The sequence below is a fragment of the Nelumbo lutea genome, chromosome 2, assembly GCF_056320005.1.
Source record: "Nelumbo lutea isolate HS-2025 chromosome 2, American lotus-T2T, whole genome shotgun sequence".
NCBI lineage: Eukaryota > Viridiplantae > Streptophyta > Magnoliopsida > Proteales > Nelumbonaceae > Nelumbo > Nelumbo lutea.
This window is the reverse complement of record NC_142685.1, coordinates 54,671,722-54,685,517: the sequence shown is the minus strand read 5'-3', so window position 1 is coordinate 54,685,517 and position 13,796 is coordinate 54,671,722. Positions and strand designations below refer to the sequence as shown.

At 39.9% G+C, this 13,796-nt stretch overlaps 1 protein-coding gene and 1 long non-coding RNA gene across 2 annotated transcripts; one reads left to right on the top strand and one right to left on the bottom strand.

Annotated features, from left to right (window-relative positions):
* Positions 1-6,309: 6,309 nt before the first annotated feature.
* LOC148870793 (uncharacterized) lies at positions 6,310-7,601 on the bottom strand. The gene is made up of 2 exons (XR_016107632.1): positions 7,145-7,601; positions 6,310-6,667 (listed from the first exon to the last, which is right to left on the bottom strand). It is a non-coding gene; the product is annotated as an uncharacterized LOC148870793 (long non-coding RNA).
* A 2,421-nt stretch (positions 7,602-10,022) lies between these two features.
* On the top strand, positions 10,023-13,569 carry LOC148870792 (uncharacterized). The gene is made up of 3 exons (XM_088970205.1): positions 10,023-10,454; positions 10,897-12,765; positions 13,065-13,569. The coding sequence occupies exons 2-3, from the start codon at positions 11,168-11,170 to the stop codon at positions 13,327-13,329; spliced, it is 1,863 nt and encodes a 620-aa protein (XP_088826331.1). The 5' UTR covers positions 10,023-10,454; positions 10,897-11,167; the 3' UTR covers positions 13,330-13,569.
* The last annotated feature ends 227 nt before the right edge of the window (positions 13,570-13,796 follow it).

Genomic DNA, 13,796 nt, shown 5'->3' with positions numbered 1-13,796 from the left:
CAATACCTTTTTTATTTTCAAGGTTAGTTTTATATTATTTAATTATTAAAAAGAGTTATTTTTTCCCTATTTTTTTTTCTTGCAAGAACGAAACTATAAAAATCAAACTTTTCATCAATTTAGGATATGAACCAACATTGTTTTAAGAACAAGGCATTCCTATTTTCAATGGAATGCAATAGTGAAGATTGTCCATTTACATGATGCACGTGCCTTAGAAGAAATAAATTATCAAGTTTAAGATAAATGGGCAAATGGGTAAGAATAAAGAATGAGTAATAAAGCAAGCTATTTATTTTCTTACACATTTTATATGCAAGTTTTTTTGTTATTTATATGTTTAATTATTTGCTCATTATTTGTCTTAAATTTATGTTTGCCCTTATTTAAGCCATCATGTTCCACATTAACATGCTAAATAGTTGAGGCTTAAGCCTTGAATGTTTTGAGACCAAAGGCCCAAAGGCATAAGCCTCAAATAACTCAAGGCCTAAGCCTTGTTGGTGGGGTCCGAGGCTATGGAGGCCAGGCCTTTTTTTTTTCCTAGCCTCGCCTCGAGGCTTAATCCTTTGGCTTCGCCTCAAGACTCAAGAGCCTTTTAAAACAATGATCTAAATATCTTTGGATCAAACTTATTATGAGACAGACTTAAGGCTGTGTTTGATTGCAGTGCAAATAAATTTGCACTAGTACAAATGTATGGGAATGTAAATGAAAAAAAAAAAAATTCTCATTTAATTTTGTTTTGGGTTTTACTTTGTTCTGCTCTATATCTTAATTTACTTCATTTATATTTCAATCAAACAAAATAAACTAAAATTTGAAATAAAATAAGTCACAATTTACACTAAAATCATTTGCACTGCCATAGTTTTGCAGCAATGCAAATTTGCATTGCAACTACACACAGCCTAAGGGAAAAAAAAAAAAAAAACATATCGATGGATATTACAATTAAGCAGCCACCTAGATGGAGTCTAGGACCTCTAACTATTAACATAAATGAAAAAAAAAATTAAAAGATTCAAATCCGCATTTTGGAAGACACGGACGTAAGGTGAAGGGGACATACGCATTTCTCTATTAAGCAGCCATCTGGATGCATTAATTTGGAACAAACAAGGAGTGTGAAGAAATGATGAAACACGTGAGAACCAAGGTTCAGTCAATGTACATTTGTTCAGTCTATTAAGCAGCCGGGGTGCTCAACAGCATATACATTTGTTTGGTCAATGTAGGATGGCGAGAATAACTTGGCAACACACAAGAACCAAGGTTTAAAATTTCTATTGTATCTTTGATATGGGATATGCATGGAAAACAGTAGTTTTATCTTTTTTTTTTTTCATGTGTATCAGACCCGTATTGGACCCTATCGGGACGTATCAGAGGTGTATTAGGGCATATAGGTAGTGATAGAGCGCGATCCGGCCGGTCTTAGCTGTCCGCAGCCTTGCTTCTGAATGGGGTAGCAGGGAACCTGAAACGGAGGAGATGGGGAAGTTCCGGGGGGAACCCGGTGTAGAGGCTCCGAAGTTCAAGTTAGAATCCTTCAAAAGCAAGGTAATACCAGATAGCGCAAAGTTTGCATACCTCCGTTGTCGGGGGCAGGGGGCTCTTATAATCTGTTTGTGCACTCGTCCCGGGGCCCTTATCAGGTCAGGTATGATTACCCTTGTGCTTGTCAATTTGGTCGTCGTCCTTTCTGCTGAGACAGAACCGTCACTGCCTAACCGTCATCTAACTGGAGGTGGCGGTGGCAGGTGGCCGTTTAGGGTGCTGTCGCCAAACATCAGATCCCAAGTCAGTCAGGCGCGGCGTCCTTGGGCACGAACTTCCTTAGTGTCAGGCGTGGTAGGACTTGTTTGGTTTTGGTGCCAAGCGATGCGAAGTGCTGAGCGAGGCGGTCTTGAGCTCGGAGGTACCTATAGGGCAGGTCAGTTCGGCGAAGTGTATCCCGAGCTGTTACAAGGTGGGTCAGTTCGGCGAAGTGTATCCCGAGCTGTTACAAGGTGGGTCAGTTCGGCGAAGTGTATCCCGAGCTGTTACAAGGTGGGTCAGTTCGGCGAGGTGTATCCCAAGGTGTTACAAGGTGGGTCAGTTCGGCGAAGTGTATCCCGAGCTGTTACAAGGTGGGTCAGTTCGGCGAGGTGTATCCCGAGCTGTTATAAGGTGGGTCAGTTCGGCGAGGTGTATCCCGAGCTGTTACAAGGTGGGTCAGTTCGGCGAAGTGTATCCTGAGCTGTTACGAAGGGTGAGTTCGGGCCCCCGGTAGGGAGTTCAGCCCGCTTGTGTCCCCTTGTTCCCGCCTAGGCTTGGCCCCTTTTGCCGAGCTGTTGTTTCTGCCACGTGTCACGTAATAGAGAGGTCGAGCCAAATCCTCCTTCATGAGGTAGCGTAGAGTGTTATATTTGCAAATGATTCTAAAAACTCCACACATCATTCCTAGAGTGCTATATTTGCAAAAAATTGCAAGAAACTAGTGTGAATCATTAATTTTTTTGAAGAATTTTCAAATTTTGAAAAAATATGGCAAAATAGGTAAATTTTTTCAATTTTTTTATAATATCATGTGATTTATTTTTTTTCTTGAATTTTTAAATTTATGTTGATCTACATTTCTTACATTCAAAATCACAATTTTTTGTATTATCAGTAGATTTATGAAAATTTTATGAAGATATTTGGGAAAATTATAAATTAACAAAAAATTTGAAAATGTAATTTTTTCTCTACCCATAAAGACTAAATACGTTTTAGATCTATGGATTTATCTATCATATTCATAGAGGAATTAAATTTTCTTCTTTGAAAATTTTTTTGTTTTTTATATTTTTAGAATTAAAAAATAAATAATAATTAATTACATTTTATCATTTGTTTACAAAAATTGAATATATTATAATTCTATGGATGATCTATCATATCCATTAAGAAATTGAAAATTTTTATTTAATAATTATTTTTTATTTTTTATTTTTAGAATTAAAAATAAATGAATAATTAATTATATTTGATCATTTGATCACAATGATTGAATATATTATAATTCTATAGATGATCTATCATATACACAAAGCAATTGAAATTTCTTCTTTAATAACTAATTTTGAATATATTATATAATGTTTATTTATTTTTTGATAATTTTTGGAAATAAATAATAAATAATAAATATTATATTTTCACTTAGAAGTTGTGCCAATGCATGTTTTATTGTTGGATATGAGAGTTGGGTTTTTCTCATCCATAAAACATTAAAACTTAGGAATTATAATTCATAAATTGTAGTTAAGCATATGATCTTTAATGAAATTATAATTAACTACTATATGTTTCTTCATAAAACCATTAAAATATATTAATTTAATGTATGTACACCTCATCGAGGTCTTATATTTAGTGTTATTGATGTATTTTTATAATTTATTAAAGTATTTATAGTGTTTTCAAGCGTATCTATGCGTATTTTAGTTTTTCTCCGATATACATGAGTATCGAAGACGTATTTCGATACGTCTTTTAAAATTGCCTTTCAGATATTCTTAACGTTTCCTATACCGTGAACCTTGACAATAACAGAATATCTAATCACCAAAATACCAAAAATTAAGTTAGTGGAGAAAGGTAACCTTTGGATCCAAAGAAATGAAAATATTTTTGGGAAAATTCAATCAGATTTACCAAATAGACACCCCCTAACCAGAGATTGAAGTCAGCTTTGATGTTTCACGCAGAGAGAGAGAAAAAAACAAGCATTGGACGACTTATTTTAGCACGAAATGCTGCAAGAACGATAGGGGTTGAAGTCCATCCATCCATAGAGATAAGCTGAAACATTGTCAGCCTGAGAATAAAACCGCCTTGTAGCATCGCTTTAATAATTGACAACATTCGACGGGGCAGCACGCAGCTGGAAGCACTTCCAAGTTGAACACACTATTTATCGGGAAGCAAACCAACTACCAGGCTTCATTGCTATTCTGGTATGGAAAAAGTTACGCTGTTTTGGGACCTTGAATAATTAATGACAGACATCTCATAATGAGTGGCAAAATAGTATTTACACTAAATATTTTTTAAGGGTTTTTACTGTTGAATCCACGTTAAGTGGAGCCACTACTAGACTAGGGGTGGATTGAATCTTGCCCGTAGATTGATGTTAAATTCATGGGCAGGATGTAGTTTATAGGAGGGGGTTATTAATAGACTAGGAAGGGCTGCAAATTCAATTTATGAGGGGATTGCAGACCAAAAATCCCTACTTTTTTTCTAATTTAGAAAGACAAATAAGAATCTGAATTAGCTTAAGATGTCATGTCTAGAGGCACCACTGATTTCTTCTATTGTTTATTTATTTATGTAGTTGTGAGAATGCTTTGTACCATGTGCTTAGACTGAGTTTGGCTTCAGTCAGGGCAAAGCTGGTTCGAGTATCCTTTACTATTTTACATTGAGAATATCTTGCACTTGTATGCTTTATTTTATAAGAAAATATTTCTAATGCAAGAGTGAAAATGACTGTTAGAACAGTGTGGGCACAACTTTACCCCATAGAAGCCGATCTCGCTTAGACCTTGGAATGTTAGTTTTATTAATATAGTGGGGTGCATGCGAGGCCCACTAGCATAAAGGAGAGAGCTTGCCATTCCACATGTTGCAAGATCTGCCCAACCATCTATCACTCAACCACTGCTTCCAAAGCATTATCTGAGATAACTCGTGAGGTTATTAATTCAAGCAAATTTGTTCCCAAATCTCCCCACTGTTTCAGGGCGCGATGCTGAGTGCTGACACTGGTTGGACTCCCCCCCAACATGCTGGGTTAAAATCAAATTGTGACGCCAGTTTTACCCCCGACTCCAGGTTTGCTTAACTTGCTAATTGCATTGCTCATTCCTGTTCAGGAGAGATTCTCTGGAGCTGAGGCAGTCGTTTGTTTGAGGTATTCATCCGTCCTCTGTGTTGAAGCATTGGGGATTCGCCTAGCATGTGCAGAGCTTATGTCTTCGGGTCATCCTCAGACGATCATTGAACCAGACTCCAGCCAAGCGATAGAGTTTCTAAACAGGCTTTCATCCTTCACGTTCTCCCTTTTAGTGATCATTTGGAATGATATTCTGTCCCTTCTAGTCTTGTAGTTCGTTTCATTCATGTCAAGAGAGATTGTAATACTTTGGCCCATAAGCCATAAGCAGGCTTTATCCCTGACTTAGGATGTGGGTTTACTTTCATCTCTAGAGTTTGCTTCCTCATTTTTAAAGAGATCTTAATTATCGAAAAAAAAACGATATCTTGTTGGTTGTTGATGCTGCTCGATCCTAGGTGGTGTAAGAATTGAGTTCATAGTCAAATAATCCTTGTCAACTGGGCAGAGCCAAGGTGGAAGGATGACGTCGCACAATGAAATCTAGAATCAAGAAAGAAGCCAGATGTCCGAGGAGTTGTCTCCGGGTAGGCATTTCGATGCTCAAATTAGTAGAAAGCATGTGGGTAGTCGGGTCGAATAATAAGAGCAATGTTGGTCCAAACTGAGTAACGGTATGGGGAGTTAAGAGATGGTCCCTTTACCTTGAGCGAGAGATATCTTTTATAGCCAGAGATCCGTGTCTTGATCAAATGAGGCTTCCGAGGTTGTCGTGATGAGGTTAATCGCCGAGGTCTTTGGGATAAGACCTAATCTCTAGTGGAATTGTCCTCATCCGCTCTCCTGTCTTAGTCGTACTTATCCTCATGACATAATCTCGTCGTGACTGAATGGATAAGGTGGAACCACGAAGATGACATAGTATTGACATGGTTGCAAAGCCGAACTAGACTGTGGAGGTGATATAGCGCTAATGTGGCCGAGAAAATAAGGCGGCTGGGTAACATTGGGAACCAGCTCAACCATAATCCATACAATTATAATAATGATTTGGGATTGAATCCCATTTGCACCAAGGTTAGGGGATATGATTATGGGGGATGGTGAAATTGGGAACTTGAGAGAAATCGTTCGATCTCAAAAACTTGTACCTTTTAGTTTAGCATGGGCTTAAATTTGACTCAACTCAAAAGCTCGTACATTTGAGTTTGGCTAGACTCGAACTTGACAGTGAGCCAAGAAAAATAAAATACATTATATAAATAAAAATTAAAAATATTATATAATGTAAACTCAATTAGAATTAGGAACTTCGTATGCGGAGTTTCATTGGGCTCAATCTCGATTGTAAGTTTGGCTTAAATTGAGTCAAATCAAACTTTCTGCAAATTGAGCTTGTATAATTTGTAAAAGGTTGGTTATTGTCATATTCTACGCAGAGATTTTAAAATATGGAAAATGAGTTTTTAGAAAAATCAACAGAAGTACAACCTAATTCCTGTCCTTAACTCGGATCGAGTTGCAGTCACATGGTTTCTTCCATCTCTATCCTTGCACAAAGCTTCTTGCAGCCAAAACTGCTGATAATTGAGACCTATACAGTATACACTATACATCCCATGACCCATAATAAGTAGTTTTGCCGTTAGCACCGTTAATCAACAAAACAAATAAGGCTCTATTTGCGCGCAGTTCCGAATTATAACCCATTTCTCGTCTCTATTCATTCTCCCTCTCCATTGCTGTGCTCTTCTGTCATATGTCTGCTGATTTTTTTTCTGTTTTGTTTTTGACCGCTGGCTGAAAGGAATAATAATACTCGTATGACGAGGTAATTGATGAATAAATAAGTAGGAGCATATTTTGTCCAAAAAAACAAAAGAATTAATATGCGAGGATGCGAATTGAAAACTTCTGTCAACAAAAAACATTCCAACCCCTATCAATTTGATCTAACACCGCACATCTCATTGAAACCACTACAAAAGTGGAATCCGCATGTGTGGTGTGAGATTATGTTGAAAGGTGGTTGGAATGATTTTTGTTGGCAGCCGAAGGTGATCCAAACTCAATACTGATAGGGATCTTCTACCAATCAAACGCTCTACTGCGACCGCATGCCGAGAACATCTCTCCCTTTGTGACTGCGACTAATGGGAAGATGTTCCTAATATGCGACTGCACTGGCCAGTTGAGACTGTTGGGAGCGTTTTATTGGGAGTAGATCTAAACTGGCAAAAAGTTGGGGGATGCGCGGAGAGAAGAGACGATGTGTACCTTGAACTTGCAAAATGGCAAAACGCGCTGTCGTGCAAAGTAGCTCTCCTCTACAGGACCGCCGTGGACGGCTATTATTATCGGACCGTACCCTGGCATTTACGCAACTGCAGCTGATGGATCTAAGAATCTTTAATTTAGGGGACCCCTGTCCTCCGGGTCAGTTGGGAGACCGGAGAACTGAGAGAAAGACAAGGAGGATGGAAGGAAATCAGACACGGCTCTTACTAGCTAGAGTAGTGAGTAGAGCGCAAAAGGGCCACACCACATCACACCACACAGAAAGAATCCCAACCTCCACCGTTACTAGGCCATCGCCTTCGCTGTAGTATCAAGTTGACTGACTTTCTTGTCAGTTCTTGCCTCCTCCGATGCAGACGTTGCCAAGTTGGTGATCCCTGGCTCCACCACTGGTGCACTCCACTTTGCTGTGTGGCTTTGTATTTGGGCCGTCCATGCCTCTTGAGTCTCTCTACCCACCTATATATTTTTTTCGTTATCATTTTCCTCTCACCTAATTAAATGGAATATTTTTAACGCCGTAGAAATTTATTATTTATATATTTTAATAAAACACATATTGAATTTAATTTAAGCACATGTAAATATGTTAAGACCCCTCCTTGAATCTTCTTTCTCGTTAATACTAATAAAAACAATAAATAAGCTTTCTTTTTTTTCTTTCTTTTTTTATTTAAGCTTTAACTTTTACCTTTCAGTGTTTCCAAATTAAAAAAAAAAAAGATTACCGTAAAGTCTATCTACGTTAATAATGGCAATTGATATGCGGGTGGCAGCCAAAATGGGTCACATGTTTAATCTGCGTAAACCATTCTCTTAAATGTGATGCCAACTCTTTGCCAAACAAAAGAATTTTATTCAAATTGCCATTCTGGGTAGAGGGCCGGGAGGAATCTCAACGATTCTTAGTGCACAGATGGATGAAAATTGGCCTTCGTACCTTCATTATTTCTGTGACACCCCCACCCCTCCCCTAACTCTTGGGGCACTACCTTACAATTTTGGTTCTGAGGACTTGACAGCTTTATTATTATTTTTTATTTTTCATAGGCGGTAATGTTTCATGTACGTACAAAATTATAAATCAGTCCACCTTTCCTCTCTCCTGGGTCTTTTATCAATTTGTCACCTCTTCTCATTCACCGGGTCGGTGAAGAGGGTTTTTAAATTAAATGTTGACGTACATTCACAAAAAAAAGAGTTATATATTGAAAATTAGGAATGACAATGGGAATGGGCAGGAGGAGAGACATTCCAAAGCAATCATCTAATATTTAAAATGCATTTAATTTCAAGGTATTTTCTAAATAAGATTATGAGAATTTAGAGCACTTTAGAAAATAAATTATAATAATTTAGAGTATTATAAAAATGGAGTAATGGGATCTTAGGGTTTTAAGAATTTAGAGGAATTTAGAGGTATTTTAGAAATTAATATTAAATCTAAAAATATTTTAATCTTTTACCATTAGTTCAAGGTAGGTTGAGGGAATTATATGTAAAAATCATCTTTGTCTCGTTTTAGCTTTGGAGCAATAATATTTGCCCTATCCCTACTCTTTCCCTGTTTAAGATAGAAAAAAAAAATCTGCCCCATTCTAAGTGGGGTAGGGCAAATCCAGTTTTAGGGAGAAAATTACCATCCCAAGTTAAATATTAGTTTACACGTGTCAATACCACCAAGTTGTTGGCTAGCTCATTTTACATTTTTTTTCTACTATTTAATGGTGGTTTGTGTTTCCATGTACCATTTAAAATGACAGCCATGTGGGGGTGGAACCCATAAAGTCAAGATTACAATTCTTGCTGATGTTACCATTGTTGCAGGATTAGGAATGACAAGTGGGTTCGAGTCTGAGATTATATTCCTCATCCTTGACCTTGATCCTAACCCCGATCCCCATTGGGGACCCAAATCCCTAAAATGAGGGTAGAGACCTCATTCCTCATCCCTAACCCTCACCTTAGTCGAGGATTCCAATTAATCCCTATCCTACCCTGCCAAAGCAATCCCATCCCTGACCCCATTGAGTAGGGGAAGTTAGGTACCCATCAGGAGTGTGGGGACTTCATTCCCCATCCTAAACCTTGACCTCAATCAGGGATCCCTATTAATCCCTATCCCTGCCCTACCAAAGCAATTTCCACTCCTGACCCCATTGAGTTAGGGAAGTCAAGTACCCATTGAGGATAGGGACCTCATTGCCCATCCTAAACCTTGACCTTGGTCAGGGATCTCTATTAATCGTTATCCCTGCCTTGCTAAAGCAATCCCCATCCCTAATCCCATCGAGTCTAAGAAATTGGGTATCCATCGTCAATGGGAAAAATTGTCATCTCTACCAAGGTGATGTTTGGCATCGATGAGATTCCTCAAACCTGATTTCGTGAAAATCGGTGATTACTAAAATCAATGATTTTTTAAAAATCACTTTTTTTTATTATTTGATATCATTTATTCCATGTCAACCAACTTTTTAAAAATCGGTGATTATTAAAAAGCGATTATTTTTCATTGAAGCACACAGGATGCCACCTCACCCAACAAAAATCGGGGAATCACCAAAAGTGGTGATCCCTTTCCAAGCCGATTTTAGGGATCGAATTTTGCTAATTTCCTAAAAATCGATATAATCGGCCAACCAAACAACAAAAAAATCGCTGAAAGGCTTCTTTGTTCCCATGGTGAAAAACTGAAAGGTGAGCGTCAGTTTGCTGCCTCGCTGGAAAAAAAAAAAAATCTCTTGTAGTTATCGCTGATAGAACATTCAAAAGAAAAGTAAAACCGGAAGATGTCAGTTAGCTCGGTAGTTGTGGTCCTTGATTCAATCCCTCTTTCATCGGGTTGTGGACTCGTGGGGTTGGACTAACCGCCTCTACCTTCAATGTGTAACCCTCTGCGGCACTGCGGCTCAGCCTAAAAAAATATCTGCTCATGCCTGGCGATTGCGAAGAGCAAATTACCGATTAACCATGGTCATGAGATCATCCCTTTTGGATTTGGAGCCATGAAAACCGTATCTGATACGGCGATAGCGTAGTTTCCTCTTTTACGGCATGCAGCAAATACACAGTAGGTTTTGTTATACGCTTATTTGGAGATTTTTCCTGCAGGAGGGATAGAGGGAGAAAGAGAGCGAGCTTGCTCACATGTATATAAGAGAGCGAAGTTCCCTTCAAGAGACATCAGATAAGTGAAGCTACGGTCGTAGTTCGCTTACTCGATCGCCGCCTCAAACCTTCACCGGAACTTATCGTAAGAATCATTTGATCCCGGTTGAAAGTTCGAGTAAGCTACTGAGCTCCTGTTCTTCAAAACTTTCTCTTTCTCTTTCTATATTGAATCCTTCTTGACTTTTGTTTGTGTCACTAGCTTCTTCCAAATTACCCGCTTCATAAATTTCTCTGTCTACATGGTGTTCTCTGTTTGCGCTATATCGATCCGAGCTTCTCTTTTGGCCGTTTGGGGGGATAATGGCCACTAGTTTCATCCTCCAATCTTCCTATTATCATCTCTGTGTGTAATTTTAAATCTGTGACTGGATTTGAAATCTGAAGCCTTTGTCTTTAGAACCTCTCGTTTTTTTTGAAAGAAAATTAGAAAATTTATAAGGTTTTTTATGTTGAGCCAGAGAATTCCTAGAAAGGATTAGGTGCTAAGAAGAAGATAGCATTTCTACCAGTAGAGCTTGTAGAAGTTTGACTGATGATGGTTGCAATTTTCATTGCAGGTTGAAGTGCGTGGAAGAAAGTCATTTTGAGGTTTTCTCCGGATCCGATCGAAAAAGAACCGGAAAGAGGAGCGAGAAAGTCCGTTTCAATAAAAGAAAGATCCCTTTTACCCAAGCTTTCCGGGACCTTGACTCCTTTTTCTGCTGGCCTCTGTTTTGTGAAGCTTCTCCTTTTCTTCCACATCTTTTTCAAGTCTTCAGACTTCTCCTGTTATCTCCATTTCCTTGGTTTCTTCTTCTGCGTTGCGAATTCGGGTTCGTTGGGTGAAGAATGGGGGTAAAGGTTGCTGCTACCTGTTTGCATTGGTCGCAGTCTGTTGTTCCTAACTCCCCTTCCTCTTCTCAGACCTACGCCTCTGCAATCTTATCCCCTTCTAAAAGACAAAGTGGAAACGATAGGGCTATTCATTGCCGATTTGTTCCTCGACAGGATCGTTCGTCTCTGTTCGATGGGTCATCGGCCAAGCTCTTGAGGTCTAGGTCTTGCGAGTATAAGAGATCCAGAGGCCAAACCTTGAGGAGAGCTTCCAGCGCTAGCTTAGATGGATCATTCTCTGACGAAGAATTCGCCAAGCAGATTCAAGAATTAGCGTTAAAGCTCCACCTTGCACATGGCGACGGCGAAATTAACAACGTTACAAAAACAGAATCAGACGAAGTAGCCAATTCCAGAGATAAAGTAGGAGAAAGCAGCACCAGTAGCAGTAGTAATAGTGTATTAAACGAGGAATTTTCCAGAATCCATAGTAGCATAAACCCTGTAAAAAGTCCCGGAATATTTCCCCCATTCGAGCTTCTTGATTCGGTAGAGCCTCCTTGGCTGGTAATCAGTTCGGAACCGCCAGGATGGCTGGAAAGAGACGAAATTATCCCGGCCAACATAGAGCGGAAGGCGAACAGCGTCGACATCCCTCTGTCTCTTCGTATGATAAAGAAGAAAAGGCAATGGCATGAAGGATTCAGAGAAGCAGGGGAGTCAGCGTACTGCTCCGTGAAGAAAGCCTTCTCTTCGATGGTGTTCATCATCCGGGAGCTTCACAATTATACCTTGCAGATGCGGGAGATTCTTTTCTATGAAGATGTGCAAGGGATTGTGACCCGAGTGCAGAAAGAGATGCATGCCTCGTTTGTTTGGCTCTTTCAGCAGGTGTTTTCGCACACACCGACTCTTATGGTTTACGTTATGATACTGCTTGCGAACTTCACTGTGTACTCTATGGGCCATAATACTGCCATGGCAGCAGCATCTCCGGCTGTGGAATCTTCAATCCCTACCATTGAGACCGTATCGTTGACTGATGACGTGCGGAGTCAAAAGCAGCCCAGGTTCGATTCTTCGACGATGAAGACATTTTCTGTTTCATCCTCGGTCGGGAAAACCGCCTTCGTTGGGGGAAACAATGGTGGTGGTGGTGGTGATAAGGTGCGGCCGGTGGCCAGTGGAACCGACGGTGATGGACGATTTGATGGTTCATCGTCGTCGAACCAGCATCAGACCATTCTGCCAGACGAGATATCACAGATGTCATCATTTGGGAACCCGACAGCGTCGAAGGATGGTAGCGAGTCGGGAACGGTGTTGGAATCGGAGAGCTGGGGAGTACGAGGGGAGGAAGAGAAAAAGTTATGGAATGAGATCGTGGAGGAGGCAGAGAGAATGCAAACGGTGATGGGGGACGAGACTCTGGACAAGGAGACGATGCGACGATTGGTTTCACCGATTAAGGTGGAGGTTGAGCCGGAAGACTACACGGACTACTTTAGGACAGAGCTTCTGTATCAGCAAGCATTGTCTCAAGAGCCTAATAATCCTCTCCTCCTCGCCAATTACGCTCAATTCCTCTACCTTGTCATGCACGAGTACGACAGGTAAATTTCAAACTACCAAATTCAGTAGAATTTAAATTAAATGAAAATCTTGTTTAGTGAGTGAGGGTTATTTTGTCAAGAGTCCGGATCCGCTAGAAACACCAAATCAGAAGTAAACACGTCAGGTTATTTTGTATTGTTGATTAAAATGGAAAGGGAATCGAAAATGTTGGGAAAAGAAAGAAGAAATAGTAATATTTGGTGGAGTTTTTAGAGTTTAATTATGAAGGGTATTTGGTGGCATTTGTGTGTAATTCACTCCACTAATTTGTTGTATGAATTGTATTGATGTTAAACAGAGCGGAGGAATACTTCAAGCGAGCAGTCCGGGTAGAACAAGGGGACGCGGAGTCGTTGAGCCGGTACGCGAGCTTCTTGTGGCTGGTGCGGAAGGATCTATGCGCAGCGGAGGAGACGTACTTGGAGGCCATAGCGGCCGAACCAGGCAACAGTTCTTACGCGGCCAATTACGCTCATTTCCTGTGGAACACTGGTGGCGAGGACACATGTTTTCCTCTCGACGGCCCCGATGGCATCGACAGCAACGACCACTACGAAGACTAGAAATAGACAGAAGTCTGGCTGATGCCTGATATTCCTATACAGTATACACCCATGTTGGTGTAACACGCTGAGGCCGCCATCTCTCTCTGTTCTTTATTTCTTTGTTAATATTAACGAGAATAAATGGAAAACACGAGAAAAGAATAGATCACATTAGTAGCAATGAGAAATGTTGTTGATATTTTTGTTTTCTTATGATTCCTTCATGAATATATATAATTACTTTTCCTTTTGAGTTCAGATCTGAGCCCCACAACGTCTAACGGTGTGGGGAGATATTCCCAATATATAGCGGGGATATACTGTATGACGTTGGCGCCCACTCTTTTCTTTAATTTATTGGGTTGTTGCTGTTGGGAGAAGTGCAACAAGCGAGGGCGGTGGCATGTCCAGAGAGGAGATATAAGGCCGACGGATTCACATGTGGTTTGAACTTTGAAGGTAGGAGCAGCAAACAAATGGCAATA

Excerpts from the sequence above, each read along its gene's own strand:
- LOC148870792 (XM_088970205.1), top strand. The coding sequence starts at position 11,168 with ATGGGGGTAAAGGTTGCTGCTACCTGTTTGCATTGGTCGCAGTCTGTT. Across the intron at positions 12,766-13,064 it reads GTCATGCACGAGTACGACAG|AGCGGAGGAATACTTCAAGC; the intron begins GTAAATTTCAAA and ends GATGTTAAACAG.